The sequence below is a fragment of the Pseudochaenichthys georgianus genome, chromosome 1 (genome assembly GCF_902827115.2).
Source record: "Pseudochaenichthys georgianus chromosome 1, fPseGeo1.2, whole genome shotgun sequence".
NCBI lineage: Eukaryota > Metazoa > Chordata > Actinopteri > Perciformes > Channichthyidae > Pseudochaenichthys > Pseudochaenichthys georgianus.
The window spans coordinates 6,316,678-6,340,562 of NC_047503.1; the positions used below are offsets into that span (position 1 = coordinate 6,316,678).

The 23,885-nt window shown below is 47.4% G+C and overlaps 1 protein-coding gene across 3 annotated transcripts; it reads right to left on the minus strand.

Moving 5' to 3' along the window:
* Positions 1 to 6,082: 6,082 nt before the first annotated feature.
* Positions 6,083 to 22,678, minus strand: LOC117445106 (axin-2-like). 3 transcript variants are annotated; one of them, XM_034080718.2, is made up of 11 exons: positions 22,476 to 22,678; positions 20,102 to 21,045; positions 17,593 to 17,733; positions 14,966 to 15,068; positions 13,060 to 13,200; positions 12,076 to 12,497; positions 11,831 to 11,977; positions 11,264 to 11,497; positions 11,045 to 11,137; positions 10,337 to 10,462; positions 6,083 to 7,812 (listed from the first exon to the last, which is right to left on the minus strand). In XM_034080718.2, the coding sequence occupies exons 2-11, from the start codon at positions 20,932 to 20,934 to the stop codon at positions 7,686 to 7,688; spliced, it is 2,367 nt and encodes a 788-aa protein (XP_033936609.1). In that variant the 5' UTR covers positions 20,935 to 21,045; positions 22,476 to 22,678; the 3' UTR covers positions 6,083 to 7,685. The 3 variants fall into 3 exon arrangements, with proteins under 3 accessions (XP_033936609.1, XP_071060066.1, XP_033936447.1); XM_071203965.1 differs by lacking the exon at positions 22,476 to 22,678 and adding an exon at positions 22,147 to 22,393; XM_034080556.2 differs by lacking the exon at positions 22,476 to 22,678 and adding an exon at positions 21,928 to 22,133.
* Positions 22,679 to 23,885: the final 1,207 nt, after the last annotated feature.

Genomic DNA, 23,885 nt, shown 5'->3' on the forward strand with positions numbered 1-23,885 from the left:
TTAACATGGCGACAGCTTCGTAATCACTGCCAGCCTCCAATCAGGCTATTTGACCCGTCTCTTCTTTGTTCGCGCCCTTCAGTCATTACAGGAAATGAAAGTGAACAATCCAACTAGCTTCTCTTGCTCTCACTTTCTTTCTCTCTGTTGTTCAACCCTTCTATCGGGCACTGGGTGCCAATATTTATGCATTTACTGAGATTGCTGGCGGGATTGTCAGAGAAAAAGGAGGGTTTATTATTTATTTTTTTCTCTCTTTCTTTTTTTTCTGTGCAATCTCTTGCCTTCAGAAACCATTAATGCCCATTCAACATCAACATCAAGGCACAGCTTTGATGTCTATTCTGGCAACAGACCTCTTTCTTTCTCTGCTGCCTGCTGCTCTCTCTCTGTCTCTCCCCTTCTCTCCATCCCCCTTTATCCCTTCCTCTTCCCTTCCCTCACTCTTTACGGTTACTGTACAATCAAATAATTAAACGGATTGCCGACAAAATGATTTTACCTGGCAATTAAATATGCAAAGCGAGTCGGCAAGCGGCGTATGAGAAGGCGATTAAAAAGGGGCCCACTGCAAATCTACAAAGGCTTCACCCGCACAATAGGCAGCAGCCCCTGCCTGCCTCACACACTAGCTTAGCCTGGGGAGTGACTGGTGCCTCTTTATACCAGTCTCACACAGCCATGTTTACAATAGCCCCAACCATGCTATGCCAATTACCACAATGCATGGAGAAATGAATGCCACTGTTTGAAGAGAAGACAGGGATGACGGTGGCGGCGTCTGGGACATATGTGGGGTGTGTGGGGGAAGAAAAGAGCATACTGCCAATGACATCAAAGTTACACCATAGAATGTTCACCATTGAAGAAAAGACAGAATTGTGTGCTTTAAATTAAATGTAAGTTCGAGCCAGTCAAAAGTCATGTTTCCGTGAAAGCAGGAACTTCAGAAGCTGTGTATAACCTGCGTTGCAATTCAACAAAGCACCTATTCGGACTGTAATGCCACTGAAAGGCTGAGGGAAGAGGGGGGGGGGGGCTCCTGATGTGCAAGAGCGGGAATGCGACAGTCAATGTCCATCTATCAACATTTCGCTGGGGAAAAATGCAAGCAATTTTCCTGGATAGGTTTCCCTTCAAAGCCAGAGCCCCAAGAGGCTGTAAAAATAGAGCTGGGGGGGGCGGGGGTGGACGGTAGAGGGTTACACCTGCCCCATTCTAGACAGTTGAACAGAAACTAGCTGGTTCAGCCTGATTTAACCCTCCTCATTGTGAAGTTAGAGGCATCGAGGAATTGATTTTAGGGTTTGGGCGGTATGTAATGCATTGATCATGTGAAGGACTTTCACCGCTCTGCGCCTTTGAAGAGAAGAGTCCGGGAAATTAATTTGTGGTGTTAGAAATACAAACATCAGGGGTGGCTGCAGTAAAGAAATATTTTTTAAGGCAAAAAAGCATGTGCTTTAAGGATTATAAAAACCTACAGTGTCTCATAGAGGCGGTGGTGGTGAAGTCCATAGGGACTTGGCTTGGCAACTGGAAGGTCACCAGTTCAAATCCCGGAAAGACCAAGTGCTACTGACTGAGGTATCCCTGAGCAAGGCACCGTTTCCTACACTGCTCCCCTGGTGCCGTACATAATGGCAGCCCACTTCTCCTAACACTAGGATGGGTCAAATGCAGAGGAACCGTTTCGCTACATAGTACCTGTACTATGTAATGACAATAAACAGCGGCTTGTCTGTTTTTCTTCCTCTTTTTGTTGCCATATTTCCAGGAACAACAACATGAAAAATCATTTTGTGGGAAGTGAAAGCTTGTCAGTAATGACTACTGTTATCTTTGTTACGTTACGCTTTTTTGCCAATTGCAAGTCTCTTTTCTTTATGTCAACTGTTTGAATTGAGCTGTACAAGGGAGTGAGTCTGCAGACAGCCCGTGCCCCCCCCCCCCCCCCCCCGGATAATTGAGGCAAACATGGCTAGCACCTCTGATAGGGGATGCTTCATTACTGTTTGTGTTGACTGTCAGAGAGTAGCTGGTCCTCATTGCTCTTTAATTGGACCAATTAGCCCGTGCCCCCATTGCCATGCTTAATGTCTACGTTAATTGCTGAATACAGAACGCGTACATTTACCCACTGACGCATCAAAAGGATTCAGGCTTTTAGTGATTTGTGTGTACAGTGATTAACAACTCATGAAATTAAACCTTAATTATTTATTTTGAACTGACTTTTTTAAGGTCTACATTCCAGCTATTTGCCTTACTTTACAATGCAAAAACATGGCTGACTTTTATAAATTAATCAGTTCACCTCCGCACCTTCAATCTGCACCACCATGTGATCACAGAGCTGGGCTGCTGTACCATCTCATGTTCTTCATTACTGAGGAAGACATGAGGGTTACACAGAAGGCAGGTTTTACTGTCAGGGATAATTACCACAGGTATTTAACAACAGCTTCCTACTTACTTACAGTCTATATCATTTATCTGTAGCATGGCGGGGATTTGTATTTCCACCATCCAGCATTTCCTATTATTTATTTACAGTTTTACATTCATAATGGAACAGCTCATTCTGATGTTTTTAACGGTTATATTGGACTGGTAATATGTAACAAGAATGGATTGCAGTAAGATTATATGTGTTAAACTGCCTGATTTGTCTTATATTTTCCGTTGGATATCAATCTCCTTTGAGACTTCAGATATTTCACTTCTCCATCTTCTCTACTGAGAATGTCCCCTTCTACCGTACGGGGATTTACACAAAGAGGCTGAATACTATCTTTATTTCTCAGTCCACCAAACACTCACAATGACCCAACTAGTGATGAGATTTCCATTTCACTACTTTGGGCTGATAAAACTAGGTGTTATGTTGTCATTCGACGTAAAGATGTGTATTAGTTTTTTTGTACCGAAGCCCCCGTGCCTATGTCTCTGTGTAATATCTGTTTAACCTGACTTTCCTCGTGGAGAATAAAGTTATGGTAAAGTTATATTGTTAAAACATTTGCCTTGTAAAATAATACTAGGTACTGAATCTTTATATTTTTGTATTTACTACAAGAACGCCCATAACCTAAAATATATTTGTTATGCCCTACCTAGTGATCCAGACAAACGTTAGCTTTGTAAGTTCCGTAAAGTGAACAACACAGCCTTGTGATCTCTGAGGTTTGTATATGAATATGTTGGAAATAAAGTCAAAGAAACAGACAAAAATCATGTTCAACAGGATCTGCCTCTAAAGAAGTGACTCACAGCCTTTGCATTCAACCTGGTACCTCACATATTTTTCATTAGGGTGAATTCTAAAAATACTCATGTTGTAGTGATCACTAATTAACTAGGTTACATAATTAACTCATGGAACTACGGGTTGGGGGTATTGTTTCCACACAGACACATATGATGTTGAATACTTATTGTGTGCCCCCCTTTCTTCTTTCTCTTGTCTTCCCGGGCTGCAACCCGACAACATGTGGCTTTGCACCTTCGATGCACCACCTCCGACTCCCTTCTCTCGGCACTACACTGGTGACCTTGACATAAGTCTCGCAGAAGTTTCCGAGACTGGACCGAACATGGCTAGAAACGCAGTTTTTCGCAAACTGCCGGAGATCTTTGGAGACATCTGTGGCTGCCTCGTGCACATGGACTGAGGCTCGGTGCGCCCTCCGCGGAATGGCCGAGGACGTAGCTCGCCATTCCCACATCGTTTCGGCACTGGGAGACAGCAAGCCTTCCGACCACATGGAGACGATACATGACTTGCTAGGTACGGAAAAGCCCGATTTCTTTTTCATGGAACTGTTTCTTCGGGACATGCGGCTGCATGTCCAGGCTGCGCTCGCTAACACGGCTAGTGTGGAGCCGCACGCTTTAGCCGAAGAAGCTGACCGGTTCTTCCTGGCCGCCCGGCGATTTACCCCTGGGGTGCTGGCCATTACACGCAGCGGCACCTTCCCTGGTAGAGGCACGCCGCCTGGCAGAGACTCCGGGGCCGACATCATAGAATAACGGCGGTCGACAGCGGTTAACAGCTAACGGCTAACAATGGCTAACAGCTAACGGCTAACAACGACAGCTAACGGATACAACAGCTAACAGCTAACGGCTAACAATGACAGCTAACGGCTAACAACGGCTAACAACGGCTAGCAGATAACGGCTAACAACCACGACTGACGCCTAGCAACGGCTAGCAGCTAACGATGACTGACGGCTAACGGCTAGCAGCTAATGGCTGACTGCTTCCATATGTTAACATCTGACTATTAACCCTTTTTGGTGGTGCCGGAGAGGAGGTTCGGCCAGGCCTGGTTGACCTCGTGTGGATCCTCTCACAATTTCGCCCACCTGTTTTTGATCGTGGACAGGACGACCCTTTTGAGCTTTTTCCGGTGCCTGAGAGAAGGTTCGATCAGACGGTCGACCTCGTGTTGACACTTTTTCACCACCTCGGCGGCGGTTTCAGACGTTGCCCACGTTTTCATCGCCGCCCACGTTTTCATCGCTGCCCACGTTTTCATCGCTGCCCACGTTTCTATTGCCGCACTTCTGAACCCCGTCTCGCCTCGGCAGCTGCTTCGGACATCGCCCACGCTGTCATCGGCGCCTGGGTGGCGCACTTCTGGACCCTGTCTCGCCTCTCCCCTGTCCACGGCTCCTTCCTCCCGGGTAGACTGCTCCTGCCTCCCGGGGATACCGCTCCTTCCTCCCGAGGACTTTGTGCCCACTGCGCGCTCGCCTGCGGCCGGGCTGCGCTCGCCTGTGGCCGGGCTGCACTCCTTCCTGCTGGGGACCACCGGGATATTCACACCCGTCCCCACGTCGCAGCACATCGACCCAGCTTTCTACGGCTGTCGGATCTTGTCTTCATCTGCCACGACGCCTACCACGGCCCTCTGCGCCCCCCTTTTCGACGATGCCCTCACCCTCGTTGGGGCCCCTACCATCTTCTGCGGCCTCCTTCCGACGGCCCGTTTCCTGGCCCGGCCCTTGCCTGTGGCCCCACCCTCCTCGGCCCCTGTGGTGCTTCCTCCCAGACGCGAGGATTGTGTCCATGGTTGAATTCTGGGGGGGCTTGTGTAGTGATCACTAATTAACTAGGTTACATAATTCACTCATGGAACTACGGGTTGGGGGTATTGTTTCCACACGGACACATATGATGTTGAATACTTATTGTGTGCCCCCCTTTCTTCTTTCTCTTGTCTTCCCGGGCTGCGACCCGACAACATGTGGTTTTCTGCTGCTCAATAAAGCCAGCTTTGCACCTTCGATGCACCACCTCCGACTTCCTTCTCTCGGCACTAAAAACACTTAAAGGTGGGGTATGTCATTTTGGAGAAACCAGCTCGATTGCGCTAGAATTTGAAACTACAAAAAAATTAAAAATCTGCCTCTTCCTTCACACTTCCTCACAGAGCCCCTCCTCCAACACACACAAACGTGCACATGACCAGGGCACGAGATAAGTTTGTGCCCAGATGGAAGGCTGACAGGCAGGTAGGCCGTCCAGTTATTTTAGCCGGGCCGGCTCAGATGATTGGTCGTGCTTTTTACAGCGCCACGGCTTCCACAGATGAATTTTTGTATGTATTTATTGTCAAAGCATTTAATGTATTCATCGTTATCGGGATGTTAAGAGCACTCCATGGAATATAACAAAAAGTGTTTCTGAAATAAATTACATACCCCACCTTTAATTTTGGTTCTAGTAATAATTGATTGGATAGTAGTTTTTGTAAACAACATCTTACATCAGCAACCTTTACAAAGATTTTATTAATACTTTTTTTATTTTAATAATCTGTTGTTACTCCTTCGGTGCTTACTTAATATTTACTTGATATATGGTTTTATTAAAGTTTTTTATACAAGAAACAGTTGGATAACGGTCAGGAAAATAATATTCTCTAACTTGCTGTGTGGTATGAACTGGCAGTAATATCAAACAAGATATCAGTGACATTACAGTGCAGTGAAAACAATGGTGAAAGAGGCAAATCCAGTCAAACAGGTTTCATTTGAAAAATATAAAACTTTAATAAAGGCTACATCTCTCAATAATTACAATAATTATAGGTCCATGTAAATCTTTAAATGAAACTCTTTATATAATGTATAATTTACAGTTTAGATAGAATGAAACAAAACAAAAAACAAATGGCCGTAGTGTAAAACAAAACAAAAAAACATGATTACAGTATATTATTAAAAGCATAAAAATATCTTTTCAACATGAAACCCTTCTGAAAACCAAGGGATATATATTAAACCCCTGAAACAGGGTAGCACATGGTATGGCATCCATGTAGGCACAGGTGCTGTACTCATAAAACACCAGCGAAACTGTGTGTGTGCATCACATGTATCAGTATTCATACTTCAGAATGCATAATTACAATGTATACAGGAGCTCTGCTATATACGATGTTACTGTAACAACATTCAAAAGGTATCGGAGCCATAATTCTTCACTTTTTACTTTTTTGTGTTTTTTTGACACGCTAGCTGACTTCCCAGAGAAAGTCGTTTTCAGTGACCCAAACTTGTTCTTGTTAGCACAAGTGATTTTGGTGTGCGGGCTGTAAACACTGCCATTATTAGATGGTACAGCTTGTGCTCCAGGTCTCGTCTCTGTGTGTATCTGTTTACACCCCCACCCCTCGTGCAATGCCTGATTTACAAACAAAGGCACAACAAAAAAGATTGAGCTCTGTCGCCGGACTGGGAGAAGAATAGAGGGAGGGGGGACGTGGGGAGGAAATGCTAGTGTGGAAAACGTAACATTACAAACTATCAGCAGCATATAAGACTGGGATTGACCATTAGAATGGAAAAGAGTGCGCCTCGGAACAAGACCACTGCGAAGGTTGTTAGTTCAGATCAGACGGGCGACAAGGCTATGGGAGGTGCTAGGCTAGTGTCACATAAAGTAAAAAACAGACAAAAACAAACAATATCACCACAATATTCTCCCAACATTCAAAGCAGCTTGCCCATTGGCTGGAAATAGGGAGGGAGGGAGGGGTATATTTAAGAAAACTAAGGAACAGGGTAAAGTGTGGGTGTTTTTTTTTCTCAATAAATACTTAATAAAAACTTTCAACTCATGACGAAAAGCATCTCTATATATAATACATGTATATATACATAAATGCATGTATGTATATGCACACGTACAGACGTTTTTGTAGCGATGTCGAAGTGTTAAGAGCAGGTTGGTGCTAGTCCGTTGCACTCGGCAGTCTCTCATCACAACAAAACAGTCATCTACATCTTCAGTGGTTATATATTTAAGAAGAGGCGGGGTCTCCCCCCCACTAGCCTCCAATCACCATCATCCTTTGTGTTGGTCTTTTTAAGTCTCTCGTGTCATTCCCTTGTGTTTCTAAGGCTGATTGGTTGATAAAGTCAGGGAGGGGTGGTGCCTCCTCTGGGTTCGGCATACTTCATTGGCTCGTCTTCCTTCAATCGCTCCTCGTGTGCTGGATATATTAACTCTGTTTAGCTTAATATTAAGAAATAGAAAAAAAAAAAAAAAAATAGGAGTCTCGAGTATTTCTTGTTAATCACAAAGAGTCTCTTGCTCAAGTTTCTTTAGGGACAGTTTAGCTTTTGGTCGGGCGGGGGAAGGGCATCGGTTGGTTGGCAACAAAGTGGCTTCAGTCCATCCTCTCCACCTTGCCCAGGACCTTGCCCTCGTACATGGGCAACAAGTTGACATCCTCCAACACCTCCTCGAACACGGCACCGCACTCAAACTCATTGCTGGCTTTCTTGAAGTAGTACCTGAGAAGGACACACAAAGAGAGGTCCGTGATTAGAACATGTTGAGCGTGGCGTGGGTGTGAGTGACACAAATAAATAAACCTTGAACTCATGACAGGAGTTGCAGCAGGAGTGCATCTGATGCATTTCATCGTAGAGCGCTTTGAGACACCTACACGAATACTTCCATATACATGCACAACTCCCTTTAGTCCAAATCAAACACAAACACACACTCTGAGAGCCAGAAATGGATCCTGCTCAAAACAACTTAGTCATAGCCTTCAATGCCATCCCCGCACACTTCAAAGGCTGAGCCTGACTGCACATCACACCACTGCACAAACAGAGCTGAACCCTGCCTTTAAACACTCCCTGTGATAATTCAAGCTGCTAGAAACCGCCTGTGTGTGTGTGTGTGTGTGTGTGTGTGTGTGTGTGTGTGTGTGTGTGTGTGTGTGTGTGTGTATCCATGTGTGCTCATCTCCTCATCTACTGCTGACCATATACAGATTACGGATGCCTATCTGTCTTGCAAGGTCTTATTAAAGTTGAAGGGTTAATTAGAGGCCGTCTTAAGCCCCGCCCCCTCCCCTTTCTTTCTCTCTTCAGTAGCCCCCCCCCCCCCTTCCCTCTGCGTCTCCATGGCTTCTAATTGGGCTGGCTGTCAAACGAAGGGCCTTTCTGTCACACAGGTTGGCATTTCAGGTGCCTGAGAGTCTGCGTGTGACTGAAGGAGCACACTCCGCAGCCTGCACATACACATGCCTTATGTTTCACACACTCGCCGTCAGACACACACACACACACTTCGGGCAGCGGTCCGATCACCAGCGGAGAACAGAGGGGGACAGAGGGAAGGGCAGAAAGCGGAGCGCAGGCCTTCCTGGCTCGCTGAGTGGGTGTGATAGATTGGACGTAGGCCGAGCCTGAGGGGCTTTTAAAGGCAGGGGGGGGGTGGCACCGCTCAGACAGTCTCCTGGAGGTCACAGGTCACCTAGCTAGCCCACTCTTCTTCTTCTTCTTCTCTCAAGCAGAGATAACTCCCAGGGTTAGCTTGGTCCCGGTCACTGTGAAGTCTCCTGGAGCTCCTAATGGTTTCTCCTCTCTACTTTCAACCCAGCAGAAGATCAGCGGGAGGGGATTTAATGATACGCTTTGTAATGGAAAGATGCCCAAGTGTGCTTGCGTTCAGAATAAAGTAAAAAAAAAGAAGAAGCTGTTTAGAGTGGTTCAAACGGCACATATAAGAAAGGTTGTGCAAAAACATGCACTTTTATTTGCCGTGTTGATTGTAATTACGCACAAGCCAACGAGGAGGAGGCGGCACCACCACAGCGGCAAGTGATGGCTTTGTTTAATGATATGGCATTTCGGGTCACGAGCTTCACAGCTGACCAACGTTAGCGTTAGCGGGCAGGATGTAGCCTTTTCATCCGCGTTTGTCGAAACCAAATGAATGCATCACCCTCCTCGGTCTGATTGGGTGATTCTTTTTGCTACATTTTCGCTCACCAAATACTTCAAAGTCATCACTTTGTTTCCGAGAGTGAGACAGAGACACAGAAGGAGTCCTTTCTATTGGAACATGTTTTATGTGGCAGCATTTTTCTCTCTCTGCAACATCTGGCACCGATACCGTCTGGCAGAGCCGCGGCGTACTGTTCTCCACTGTACCGCTGCCATGTCCAAATTAACCAACTCCACACATTCTGCCGCCATTGAAGCCAGACGCCTCATCCCCCCCTCCCACCTTCTCCTTCGCTCGCTGAGTTATGGGATAGCAGGGGTGCAACGACTTGTTTGCAGGCTTTCTCTCTTGACTAACAAGCAGATGTGGCCGGAGCCTAATGTTGATGTCATGGGCATGCCGTTTGTGTTTTCGGCAGTGGCGTGCAACATACGCAGAACTGCAACTTCATAAAGAAGTTCCCGATGTATGGTCTTCAAAGTGCCCAGATATGTTGAACTACCTTATAAGGTCTTTGCAATGCCCCTCATCATGTCGCTATCAGACATTAACAAAAGAAGGTGCTTACAGCGTTTGATTTTAATGCCTGATGCAATAGTGTGGAGGAGGACTTTGAAGGCCTCGCAATGGTCTTTGTGCAAAAAATAAAATGGCCCAGTCTTCAAAGCCATATTTATTAAGGCTGCCTTACCGTGGAAATCAGTACCAGATGTGGGGGGGAAATTGGCCCCCAACCCCCCCCCCTCACTTCCCCCCGCTCTGTAAGCTCTGAATACAGTGGATCAGCCCAGTTTCTTTTCAACTATCCGCCTCCATTATTTCACACTCCCACTCAGCAAATACAAGTGCAATAACAAGTGCACACACACACACACACACACACACACACACACACACACACACACACACACACACACACACACACACACACACACACACACACACACACACACACACACACACACACACACACACACACACACACACACACACACACACACACACAGACAACCAGCCCGACACACCCCGTCTATCAGAATGTGATGTGTTTTTGGTCAGTGGTTTTGTAATTACCGGTAGTTGCCTTTCTTGCTAAGCTGTTCTTTGAAGTGTCCCAGGGTGAGGCAGTGGGTCTTCATCGTGCTGCGATAAGGAATCTCTTCGCCACAGAAGAAGTAGGTGACCACAAGCTCCTTAGACCTGAACAAATACAAAGTGGTTTTAGAGCGCTGTACTTGTACGAGTCAGGTTGTTGAATGGAGACAAGGAGTATAATTAATGAAGGGTGTTAGCAGACAGCTAGCTCACCTACGGGTCAACTAATTAGAACTGAAAGCGGCTTTAGAGTCAGGTGGCTGTAGCTTAGCAACACCCACCCATTCAACAACACATGTAGGAAGGGGAGAGGTACATTTGAGTTATCAGGGGCCGCTTAACGCGACTTGGTTGGGCTCCAGCGTGAATGTGTTGGGTTGGAGACGGGTGGGTAGTTAGGATTGCGTATTAAAGCATGTTTAATCTTAAATGATTAAAAGGCGAGAGAAGAGGAGTTCAAAGACATAGCTGTGCTGACTCACAACATCTCTCTTTGAACGGGAGAGTGAGAGAATCTGCGAGGAGGAGGAGGAGGAGGAGGAGGGTGAAAACACGAGCTGGGAGAGGGAGGGAGCGCTAACAAAGTCTGTTGCTAATGAAATCGGATAATAAAAAAAAAATCTAATTAAGAGAAGTTGAGCAAAAAAAAAAAAGACAGTAATGTGTGGTAGATAAAAGAAGACGTACTCGTCTGCCGTGAGTCCGGGGCTGGAGAGCGGGGTGCCCCCAGCTGCCGGGTGGCTTCTGTCTCTCGGAAGGCCGCTGGCTGCTGTTGAATGCCTGTTAAAGCCACGGAAACCGATCACATTGTTATCAAGGTAAATCATTTGACACCATTGTATAAGAAGGCGACCCATGACATGTGAAAGATGGGGAATACGTGAGTGAGCTAAATGTTTGCCTTACCTTTGTTTTGGGGGCTTGGAGACTTCTTCTAGTCGGCGGCAGGCCTCCTCCAGCTGTGCCAGGGTGTTGGGCGGGGGTAGGGGGGGCATGGCCGGGTCCTGGATGAAAGGGTGGCCGGGGTGGTGGCTACGGAGGTGAGCCCCGCTGCCAATGCCGCCTCCGCCCCAAGGGGAGTGAGTCCGGCTGGGCAGAGTCTTGGAGTCGAGAGGGTTGGACTTCTTTAGGCCTTGTGTGCTGTCGGGGGAAACACACCATGAGCTGAGAGCTCCAGACACCAGTGCTCAGTGGGTACTAATGCTTTAGTCTCGGACAGCACCTACACGTGTTTTCATTACTTGATTTAATTCACGGATCTCTAAAATGTTGTTTTTGTTTCAAAACTGCCACTTTAAATGTTGTGTTTCCCAAATAGGTACTTATGTGTTTCTTTTAATCATTTACCATGAAACAAACTCAAACTACATGTCAAAAGAAATCTCCACGACTACGACTAAAGTGACTTGTCGACAAAGAGGGTGTGGTCTGTCAGTGCTTCGTGGTGCCAATGTCCGTTGTGGCGGTTCTTACCTGTGTGGCTTATGCTTGCCCTGCCTCTCGCTCTCGAGGATCCACTGCCAAACATTCTGAGAGCGGTCGGTGGCATCTAGGGGAAGGCGGGTGGACACGCCCTCATCGGTGGCCTTGATTGGCCGCTTGGACAAAGTGCTGCAGCGACTGGAGGAAGAAGAAGAGGCCAGTTAGCACCAAGCAGAGAATACAAAGTAACTAAGGGTACATGTTGATGGGAAAGTGGTGGGAAAGGATGCACGTACGCAGGGGTGAAGTCGGAATAATTGGCGCCCCCTGGAGGGCAGAGGCACTGCACGCGCTGAGCCGCTTCGGCCTCAATCTGCTCCTTGGTCCTGGGCCCAGCGTGGTGATGGTGGATGTAGTGGTGGTGGATGTGCTTTGTGGACTGACGGCCAGTCATGAGAGCCTTGGCTGCCCCGGGGTAGGCACCGAAGAAGGGCCCGTGGCCAGAGGACACCAGCGCTTCTGTCTGATCTGGAGAGCGAGAGCGCGGCGAGTGCCGAACCACGCCTGGCGACTGGCAGCCGGGTGTCTTCAGCACACGGGACAGGTGCTCGTCCAGGATAGCCTGAGGGTCTTCCTCGCACTGACTGCCAGGCGGGAGCAGGGGGTGTTGGATGGAGGTGCTGCTGGTGGGATCACTGCTCTCCTCCCTTTCCTCCTCCTAGGTAGGCAAAGAGAATAATAAAACGGTTAAGTCAATTGATAAAACAGTCATGGCCACCATCCACATGTGGGACAGGCAGCCTGAGCGTACACCGACGTCTATCTGTCGTCCTGTGACATCAGTGAGAGCAAACGCCTGGATCGCTTGATTTGAGTTTCCTTCTCGCCGCACTGTTATCTTCGCTAACAGGCGCTTCATCTATAATGCAGTCTGCCTCTGCTTCACAAAGAGACTGGCACGGCACACACTCAGCAAGCGTGCCACTGGAGAGTAGCTAAGTGCTAACTATTTGAAGGAGCTTCAAGTGTGTCTAGAAACATAAGTTTGAAAGTTCCTCCAGATGCAGCCGAGGAGGACAGAGAGGGAAAGGGAAGCAGAAGCTAAACCGAGACAGGCTTTCAAACCCCTCGGTGTTTCCCTGTTCTTCGACATGGTAAAGTTGGCACAGGCTTCCAAGGTGCCTTCTCCAGAGGTAACTTGGATACACGTTAGCATTTCTTAACGAAAGCCATGCTCAATGTGTGTGGAATTGCCAGAGCAGTGTTGTGTGCAGCCATACCTCCTGGATCTGCTGCAGCCTCTCCTCCAACGAGCTCATGGTGTCCCGCTCTCGCTTCAGCCTCTCCAGCTTGGATATGAGCTGTGCAGCAAAGGCCGACGGCTCCACGGGGGTCATCTCCTTAGGCAGCCGATGTGTCCTCTGCAGGGTGAACAACACAGGGGGAGGACCATTTAGATTGTGTGTGGGTGTAAATTCGTACGGTTGTTGACAGATGCTGCGTTAATCCACTGCTCCGCCTTGTTCCAGAAGGGCCTAATCCGGATGCCCTTGCCCTGGAGCTAACCTGAACCTTCTCCACCCCCCCCCCCCCATGACCGCCTCATGCCCAGTGCCCTTGACTGTGCCAGGCTGCAGGGTGGGGGGGGGGGGGGGGGGGGGCGGGGGTAGTGATGGCAGGGTAGCAGTTGGTCTCGCTTGGAGGGGAGGCCCCCTGCCTGCACCCTCTGTAGCCCGACCAAGCCATCAGCTAGGCTGCCTCTGAAGTCAGCACACTTCAAAGGGCCCTTGTCAAACATCAAACGCACACTAGGGGTGGGAGGGACACGCAGCTTTAAATCTCCGAATAAAAGCCAGATATCGACGGAGAAGAGAGAGTGAGGCGAGGGGGGGAAAAAGAGGGAGAGGGGGACAAAATGAACAGCGTGAAAAAAGAGGGAGAGGATTGAGAGGTGCGTTAGTGAAGTGTCAATGGTGGCGGGGAGAGAGGGAGACAGAGAGGGAGGGAGAGAGGGAAGGAGAGAGGGAGACAGAGAGGGAGGGAGAGAGGGAGACAGAGAGGGAGGGAGAGAGGGAGGGAGAGGACAGAAGAGTCACATACTAGGACGATCTGAGGGGAAGTAGTCCCGGCTGCATGCAGGGCAGCTCAGAGGTGCTCTCGGTACATCATCCTCCTCTTCTTTACCTCCGCACCGGATTCTCTCTCTCGGCCTTTCTTACTTTCCGTTATCTGGCACACTGGCTTTCTTGATTTTGACTCTTTTTTGTGTTGTTGCTCTCATCTCTTTGTAGACACGATGAAGGGAAGAAGAAGAAAGGCAAGCAGAGCTGCTGGCAAAGGAGCGCCAGCGCTGCACGGGGCCCCCGCTGCCTGAGGCTGGTGCATCATGGGAGACAGAGCCATCTCCAAATCAGGAGGGAGACATTAAAGGAGTGCAAGTGGGAAAGGGAGAGAGAGAGAGAGAGAGAGAGGAGAAGAGAAAAAAGGCGGAACAGACAACACTGTCGATTGCATGCACTCGAGACACACACACACACACACACACACACACACAAAAGATCTACATGTCGTGCCTCAGACAGAACCAACTCACAACCCGTGTCAACCTGTTCTGACCCAGTTGCTTAAAGCTGTCCAGCACAATTCAGCAGGTCACCACCAATGTAACTTAAAACACATACACGGCATGACCCACATACTAACAGGACAGATATCAGGGTGGGAGACGAGCAACCTAGATGTCGAATGAAGTCGTTAGCATTAACACCGTTGCCATGTTAATGACCGATGCTACAGCGGCAGCTACCGTTGATGCATACCACATATTACGCCCTGGCCCCGTGTGAGACGCGACAGCCCCCGAATCAGAATACAAAGATGACTACACGGGTTTATGTTTACAGCCTTCCAGACGCTGCAGGGGAGACGGGGGCTGTGGCTCGACACAGCAGAAGAAGTGAAGTGGTATGCAAATGCTGCCTTTCATTTACCCCGACTTTTATATGAAAACGACTCGGGGAATGAAATATAGTATTCTGTCACAACGTGAGCTCTGGAAAAGAATACAATGAAGCACAACTCCTCGAGGGACTCGGGACCCAGTCAGCGTGTACAAGTTTGAGTTGAGCACATTACAAAAAAGGAAACACTGAGATAGGAAGTAGAAGTTAAGGAAGTAGGACTTACAGGAAAGTGGGGTAGTGTAATCTGGCCATTGATCTTGACGCTGCGGTGCATCTCTCGCTGGAGTTGCTTCTTCGTGCCCAGTTTATACGGAGGGATTCCATCTCTGTAAAACAACAATATGTACATTTGGTTAAAAACACCACTTGAACTACTTTCTTTTAAAATTTAAAAACGTATTATGCCGTATTGTACAATCTTTGTGGAGGAAGAGCCTTCTGGAGGCAGTTCATCATTGAAGTGACCGACACAACACCACCCACTAGGCCCATTACAGCTAAATCAAAAGGCCGCGGAGCCCTTGAAGCCAAGGCAACGAGAACACACATAACAAAACACACCAGGACAATGGTAGAGATATGCTAAACATCACACTGTGGGCTTCAAAAGAAGAGCCCCGCCGATAAGATGACATCAGTCCTTGTCAACTCTGACAATGGTTGTTTAAAAAGCAGGCGAGTTAGCGCTTAGCTCAGAAGCTGGTGAGAGGCAGAAACTAGCTAGCACGCGCTGCTGCCTTGGTAGCTCTGACATATGAATATGAGAATAGAGATGTAGCTAGGAATACCAGTGGTCTCCGGACAATTAAGCGTTTATTCTGGGAATCTTGTTCTCCATTTTTCATTCTGTGTCTGCTAGCATTTGCAGTCGTATGCCACTTAAGCTGGGCCAATTATCTTAGCCGTTTTGGCTGCTCAGAAGTGTCTGACCTAGCCCAAACGCTACTTTTTCTGCTGCCTCTTTGAAATCTCACACTCATGCACATATGCACTCGCTGCCATCTTCGTTTGGCAAGCGCTGTGCTGTGAGCCTCTGATCTCAGCAACATCAAAAGGCTGGTTTGTAAGATAAGGTAATGTTTGAAGTTTGTGCAGCAGCATTCCCCAGCGTCCAAGTAAATCCATAAATAAGATATAAGCAAAAAGAGAAAAAAAATCCCCCCCCCTTCTCCCCCCCCCCCGTCCCAAATCCTCCTCTTCTTGTTCTTTATCTGGGAAATGAGATTTCAATTCACAGTGTGCCTTTTAACTGCTGTAAAAGGACACACTAATCAAATTGTGCCCTGAGATGAGAGAAGAAGAGGCTGGGTTTTATTCAAATCAGTTAGCCGTACAGAACGCTGGGGACAAGGACAAGAGGGATCGCCGAGTCAAAGCCCTTGGTGTGAATATGAAAGGATATGACTTTGACACATGGACATTCTCTTTTATTAAGTTCTGCAAGTCACGATTCAGAGGGACATTATCAAGAAGACAATGGAGCCCAGCTGTGTTGCAGCAAGCTTTGTGAAAGTGACGCCGACTACCGGAAAATCAATGCTTCACAAACAGTACCCTTGAGACTACAAGCCATCGTCCCTCCAGGTGCAGGAAGAAACACAGGAAACTCCTCCAAAGTCAAACAGCCCAGAGGAACTTGCGTGCTAACAAGAACCCCAAACTTGGAGGCAAAACATAATTCGCACACAAAGCAACTTCCCTTTCGCTAACTATGTTTTTATCAATCCAAACGGTCTCCACCTCGGGGGACCATGTGATGGCGGGTGCTTTGTCCAGGTTGGGGAAGAGAACACAGCCCTGGACTCTTTCATGGTTCCATGGGCCCTCACTTTATGGGCATCTCCTATTCAGTTGTGCAAGTCATTTTCAAAGCAGCCAGCCACCCTCTTATCCCCCTAAGCCCCCCTCACCTAACAATAGGCTGAAAGCGATTCAGTTAAGCCCTTTATACTCCATGCACTTTATTTTCTCACTCCCTTGCACTTCGAGCCTAACCACTCCTGCTCTTGGCTCTGGAGGGTGGAGGAGAGACGCTGTTGAGGAGGGTGAGGTGATTTTTTGGGGGTGCCCTCGTCTGGCCAGGGGGAGTTCCTCATGCCTTGTCCCAAGGTCTAGAAACGAGTAACCCCTGTGAAAGCCTCACAGACACATGATCTCAGCGCGCCGCGGAGGCCAGTGGCTGGAAACCGACCCACCATGTGAGTAAGCCTCCTTTCATTTGGTGCCAACATTTTTCAATGAGTTTGTCTTGAGGCCCGAATGGCCATTTCCCTCCCCCCCCCCCTCTCCTTCAGCTCTTCAAAGGGAAAAAGCGATTAGATAATATGAAAAAAACAAGTCTGTTGTGGCAGAAGGGTGGGTGGGATGGATACATTTCAACTTTGAGGAAAATGAGGCGACGCCCCCACCCACATCAAGACGTTCTCAATTTTTTTCAGCCTTCTCACCAGCCTGCAACGCATCAGAATAAACTTCAAAAGGTCCTCAGACATAATGACTTTCGCAGAGTTGTCTCCCCGGAGGTCACACTACACATTCATAGCATTACCTGGAGTCAATCATAGACGATAATTAAAATACATTACGGGCCATTATTCCGCAACAGTTCCCTGGCCTCAAGAAATGCTGAGTCTGTTGGACCACGAGGCCAAATATGTTTCCTGACACCTCGACACTTATTCCTGGAGAGGTGTTGACTGAACCCTGGCCAGCGCACGTTCAGATGCTTTGGAAACAATGAACCCCAGAGCTGTGGCCAAAGTCAACTCAACGTCTTTTGATACATTATCTGGGTCGATATCAAACTGACAAGAAAACGGTTAGATTGGAATAAAAAGGAAAACCACTTACACGCTACTGTCCGTCATGGACATGGAATCATCCGTCGTAGCATCGCTGGAGATCTCGCTGTCGTTGGCACTGGTGGCGGGGGCGAAAATGTATCCGGAGTTGACAAAGTAAGGGCTGGCGGGGTCTCCTCGGCGATGGGGCCTGAGAAAGAGAGGTCCCACATTTCAATGTACAGTTGTGATTTGAAGAGGGGAGAGATGTGACAGCTGGGCAGAGTGGGCTTTCTCTGGTATTGTTTACAACACAAAGCGAAGGTGACAGCTTGGACTTTGTTTGCGACAATGTGACAACAATGTTGGAGATGGAGGTATGCTTCTTCTTTTGACTCTCCTCCCTAACATACAGGGCTTGTGTGTTGGGGGGGGGGGGGGGGGTGATGGTTGGAGTAAGTGAAGTGAGCCGCTTTTCTGTGTCGAATGAACAACAGAATACACCTTCTTTTTCTCTGCTGCTCTCTCCACACTCTTTTGTTTGGGACGGGCACTGTTCCACTTTGAATCTCTCTCCTCTCTCTTACTTCTATCTCCCCCTCTCTCTGTCATCCAGTCTGGGGCCCTTCCTTTCCCCATTCCCCCCTGCTTTCCTTTCTAAAGTCTCTCTCTCTCTCTCTCTGTCTTTCTACTCTCTCCTGCTGTGTTGCATTCCTGTTTCAGTAGTGAAGGGGGTGGACAAGGAAGAGGGAGGGAAGAAGAGGAAGGGGGAACTTGAGCTTTAGTGAGGGAGGGTGAGGGAGAGAGGGAAAGGGGGAAGGAGGGCCCCTTTCTTTATGAGAATGCCTTCTGCCGGGAGTGCTGAGAGGAGAACCCCAGCATGACTAAAGCCGTAGGCCCCGAGCACAAACCTGACCTTTGGAAGGTCCGCGCAAAGAGTCAGGTATTTAGCACAGCTGGGCTCTCTGCACCCCCTGCTCTCTTTCTCCATCTCTTTTCTTTCTTTCATGATCCCCCCCTTCCTGTCTTCCCCCCTCTTGTCTCTCCCTGTCTCTCTCTCCAAAGCATGCTTAGTCTCTGTCAGACAGATTTTTTTTTTCAAAAAAGAAAGATAAAAGTGCTGAATAGAGAAAAAAGAGAAAGGAACACACTGAAACACACACACACACACACACACACACACACACACACACCATCTACGGCAACGTGGGATTGGCGGTTGAAGCTGCGGAACTGGGTGAGGATGTTGTGTTGTTGTGTTGTTCGATCACGTTGGACTTGAGTTTTGGAGGTTTCTCCAGAAGAAGGGAAAGGGTTCAGTGCGGTGGCAAAATTAGTTCCACATGTTTGAGATGGAAATTGGTTGACCTAAAGAGATGGTGAGGGGCAGGGGGAAAGCGCGGGGGACGGAAGGGAGAAAGAGGGGGCTCTCTCCCTCTCCATTTTCTCTTAGTGAAAAACAAGAATGCAGGGGATCACACCAGGAAGCCAGGAGATGCCCACATGTCAACAAACCGTGTGCTTATTGGTTCCTCGCTCAACATGGGCCCTTTCAAGCAAATGAGTAACTGTGTGATGATGTTATCTGACATCTGCTCACATGGAGGATAACATCCTCAAGGGGGTGTTACAGTTGAGTTATGAGACTTAAGCTATTCTGTTTTCTACACAGCTTTAAACATCAAGGGGGGGGGGGGGCATATGTAGTCTCTAGTCTCACTAAATGTTTAGTTAACCTGAGAGGGAAAGTATGGATTATTTAGTCCATTCCCCTTCCTGACCCAACCAAAGGATCGAGAACTTGTCCAGCCTCTAAGTAACAATTGCGTCCAGATGTGAGGAGTTGAGTGAAGCACTTTTAAAGAGCCCTTTGATGCAGACTCATGCATAACATCCAGCTTTGGGAAATGTTCCTGGCTTGAAAAGATTTCAGCTGTTGGACAACGTGTGGGACGAGCTGTTAAGATAAAAGCCCCACAAACAATTCTGCTTTCATCTCGGACCAAGAGAACAATATCCCGGCTTGACTGACGGATACAGTTCTCTTAACGCTGCCATTTCTCTGGGTTAGGGAGATGTTAAGACGGTGTACAACCGCAATATGGCTTCGAGAGTAGAGACAAGGAGAAAATGAAGCAGCTTTACAGAGCATCACAGTTTCATGTAGCTGTAACAGACATGAGGCTTGGTGTCTGAATGTGGGCCTGAACCGGAGGAAGGGTTTCAAAGCACAGGAAACTTGGGCAAGCCAGCAGAGGGCTGCCTGCAAGACACCATTTACTTAAAAGGAAGCCTCAGATCCATTGATGTGCTGTACCCACCCCGCCCCTCCACCCCCTTAACTGACTGCAAGGCAGGAGGGCAAAAATATACATCCATGTTCCTGCGAGACTCTTTGATCAAGTGCCTTTATCTCTCTCTTATGCATTTGTGAAAAAACTGCCAACTGCCACATATGCGGTGGAGTTTAACTAATGACGGAATGATGATCACAGGGAACGTGTGCACACCACGAATACACACATGCACTCCAATGTAATAACACACACATGCATGCTGTGGGTGAGCGCGGCTCTTACCTGCAACTGTTCTCCAGCACTGCAGCAGCTGTCCGGATGGTAGCAGTAGCCCTCAGGGTTTTCGCAGACAGTCCAACAACAGACCCTAACGTTTTTGCCTTCAGGTCATTACAACTCCACTCCTCTTCCTCCATGAGAGGAGGAAGGTATCCGCACATCAACTTCAGGCTGCCGAGACTCCCGTGGTTCATGTATGCTGCGTTCTCACAGCCCGTGCGCACGTATTCGAGGTATATGTCAGAGGTCAAAAACATCTGGTATGCATTGTCTTCCATGTTTGACTGGATTTCCGTCTGTGCCTGGTCAAACATGGCCGAGTCGATTTGTTGTTTCTTAATACTATCCTTTATGAAGGTCTTGGTGGCCGGTTTCAGCTGCTTGGCCACAATGCTGTTGTTCTCGATGTACCGCTTGAAAATAACTTTGGCAACTCGTAACGTTTTGGTATCCTTTAAGTCCATTTGCCTGAAGCCGTTGCAGGCGAACCAAAAGTCCAAAGTGTCCACGCAATTCTCCCGCTCCAAAAAGGTCCTAAAGAGGTGAGCGCCGTCTTGGTCACCCAGGAGAAAATGCAGTGACTTTGTCCACCGGACTAGGGGTGAGTCCGGGGACGCGCTGCCCTCTGGCTCCCCGAGTCCATCCTCGTTCCTCCGCGGCGTGGAGCCGGGAGGCGCGGAGGCGGCGGGGATATCTTTAACCTTACTCTGGGCTCTCATTTTGGCAGATCTGCTGGGGTCGTAGCATGACGCCTCTCCCTCCTCCCCCGGTACCGGAGGACGAGGAGCATCTTCTCGGAAGCTACTGATGATGTGCTCCGTAAGCGCCCTGCTCATGGCTCCAGCTCCGGTTGCCGTGTGAGAGTGCCGTCGTGCCTCCACTGAGCACCAGCCTAATCCTCCTCACTCTCTAAAAGCAGCGGGGGAGCTTCTTAGCTCCTCTTCACTCTGAAACACAAAGTATTGATCTAATCAAAGCCAGATCCTGCTGAACTTCAAAGAAAGACATCAAGTAAACAGTCCCTTTCAAAAACCCTCGCCGGGTTCACAGAGAAAGGAAATATGAAAGGCTCTTTTCGTTTCATTTATCTATTTATAATCTAAATGAGAGATCAACTGCAGCCTACATTCACAACGTGCATTGATCTGTCACATCAAAACACATTTCACAAGAGTAATAATCTCACACAGCCTCACTCTTCACCGAAACCGTATTCTCACAACTGTGGTTTACACGTGTTTTCCTAACGAGTCCATGTCACAGGCTTCAACTCCAATTAATTCCCAATCTGTTTCGGACGACCGTACCATACCCCTGTCTGAATCACACACACAGACTCGTCTCCACACTTCTCACCATCCCAGAAATGTAAAGACGAGTGGAAATGCATCTGATCTGCAACACAATGACCTTAAACGTTGTAATGTACGAGGGGTAAAAAGCCCCGCGGGAAAAACTATTCGCTCATGCGTAAATGTAAGCAACCAATCGTCCTAATACCTACGTAAGAAGGCTATTACAGGACACTATTAAAGCCATATACTCGGTAACGTGTCTACACTACCAACACGGCAGAAATACGCGATATATATGGCATAAAACCTCATTAAAAAAAAGAAAACCCTTTACCGGAGCCTCGGTGCCAAGTCTTAAGAGACTTGTTTCCTAAACGATACACAGATAAACGGCATAAACTGTGTGATATGCGATCAAAAATGACTCATTACACGTAAAACATTCTTAACAGGCAATGTTACTCTAGCACAATGTAACCGATTCTAAAATTCAATGGATGAAGGCTAAAAAAAAACGTGCGTAAAACAACATACCATCGCAGAGCAGATCCAACCGGAGTAAAAACCCGTTAAAAAGTTGAACTGTTACTCCATTTATAGTAGAGCCTAATACAGTCCAGAATTCTCCAAGCAGTAATCCAGCAGAAAAAGCGACGACGGACTATTTACAGCCTGTGCCGTGCCACATGTGTCCTATCTCGCTGCAAAACAAGCGCTGTAGTTTGATGTACCCAGTCCCATTCAACAACTGACCTCAGAGTAGGCAGGCTCAGTCCCTATGTAGATCACTGGGGGTGTCAAAATCTGGAGGAGGCAAAAAAGGAGGTGGGGGGGGCTCCGTTAGAAGAATACATCCCACTTTTTTCCCAGCTAGAAGACGCACCACCAGACAAATATTCGGCTTTTTATCTGGGCTACACATACACTCACACGCACACACACATAAGCTTCTTATCTATCTCACCGTATTTCTCGCCCACAAACAAGAAACATAGCCCGCATTTCTCAACTTCAAAGCTCAGCAGCAGCACATCAAAGCGGCCAAGAGAGGGGGCCTTTGGAACAGCTTTCCTACAACTTACCATCCATGTACCCGAGTAGCCTCCCTTTTTAAACGTGAAAGTAAAGTCCAACAACAGGCTTGCCTACAACCGCTTCGGCATTGTCCTTTAATGTCCTAACACACTGATGAATTTGAATACAGCTTCGAATAAAGGAGAGAAACGTTTTGCCCTCGACTTTTCTCCCCAGGTAGTGTTTCAAGAAGTCATGGCAGGCGGTAGAAATCCTCCGGGCTGTTTCTAAACCAACTGGGCTGAAGGTTTAACTGTGGACTTCAAAGTAACGAACCGCTGGCCTGGTCCCGGAAGATACATACAAACGCAGCGTCTCATCTTCGCAGCAAAAAATACAATAAAACACACCAGAATGAAGATTGAGGATTGAAAACACCAACAAATTGAATAATCCTTTGTGTTAAACAGTTCTCGTTTGTAAACCCATTCGCTTAGACGTTCATGAACGTTTATTCAACTTTTCTAGACAGGGAAAAGATTTACATGTATGCCAGGACCTTATCAAAGACAGGCAATCTCAAGCCAACTCCCCGAGGCTTTGGAGCGTCAGAAGTAAGTGATCTACCGCGCCAATAGCATTATTCTTGTTACTACCAGGTTACTACAACGTTTCAACAGAAACACAAAGCAAACAAAAGCGATACTTTAGTTGACTGTTGCCTCTTCAACTGACGTGAGGAAGTTTAGTGTAGCTGAGGAAAATACATTATAAAAGGGTTTACAATACTTTTACAGTCCATTGTGGAACATATCTCGTGTCTTACTGCAAGATTTTTCTTTGTAATTTTAACATTGGTTTATAGGGAGATTGGGCGTATTATCCTTATGTCATTTCAGTAATATTCACTCTTACTTACATAGTTACCATAGTAAGGGGAGTGTAATTTAACAATGTCCACACAGATTTCAAACATATTCTTTAAGTTATATCACTGTTTTTGTAATCCTTTAAAGTGTAACTGTCAAATAATTTACATATTAGTCACAGGATTTTCGCCACAAAGATGTCAACCGAACACACTCGCCAGTTCCACATTTAGAGAAATGACACAGCATGACATTTTGATTGAAATTGGACAGAGAGCAAAGGCAAGAGCTGTTTTCTAGTCTTTTAATTCACATGACTTCCCTAATGTCATTGTGACAGACTCTTAAAGAGTGGGTTAGACAGTGATCCAATCCCATGGTACTTCAAAGGCTATATTGTCCCTTTGATGTTTGAAATCAACTTTAAAGGAGAATATAATTATATAAGTCAGACGATTCAAATTCTCAAAACTCTCATGATGGTACAGGACAAGAAAACGAATGGAATTCCACTTTTCCGAGTTCCTGAAGTGGTGATTAGTTCATGTTCAGTTTTACATCGAGACACATCATGCTGTGCAGCAGTTCCCATGTTGATCTAATTTGTTA

Bases quoted from the DNA above. Each gene is read 5' to 3' on its own strand.
- LOC117445106 (XM_034080718.2), bottom strand. From the start codon at position 20,934: ATGAGCAGGGCGCTTACGGAGCACATCATCAGTAGCTTCCGAGAAGAT. The intron at 10,463-11,044 runs GTACGTCTTCTT...GTATTTGTTCAG, and splicing joins CCCGGACTCACGGCAGACGA to GTCTAAGGAGCTTGTGGTCA. The intron at 7,813-10,336 runs GTAATTACAAAA...TGTCCTTCTCAG, and splicing joins AGCAAGAAAGGCAACTACCG to GTACTACTTCAAGAAAGCCA.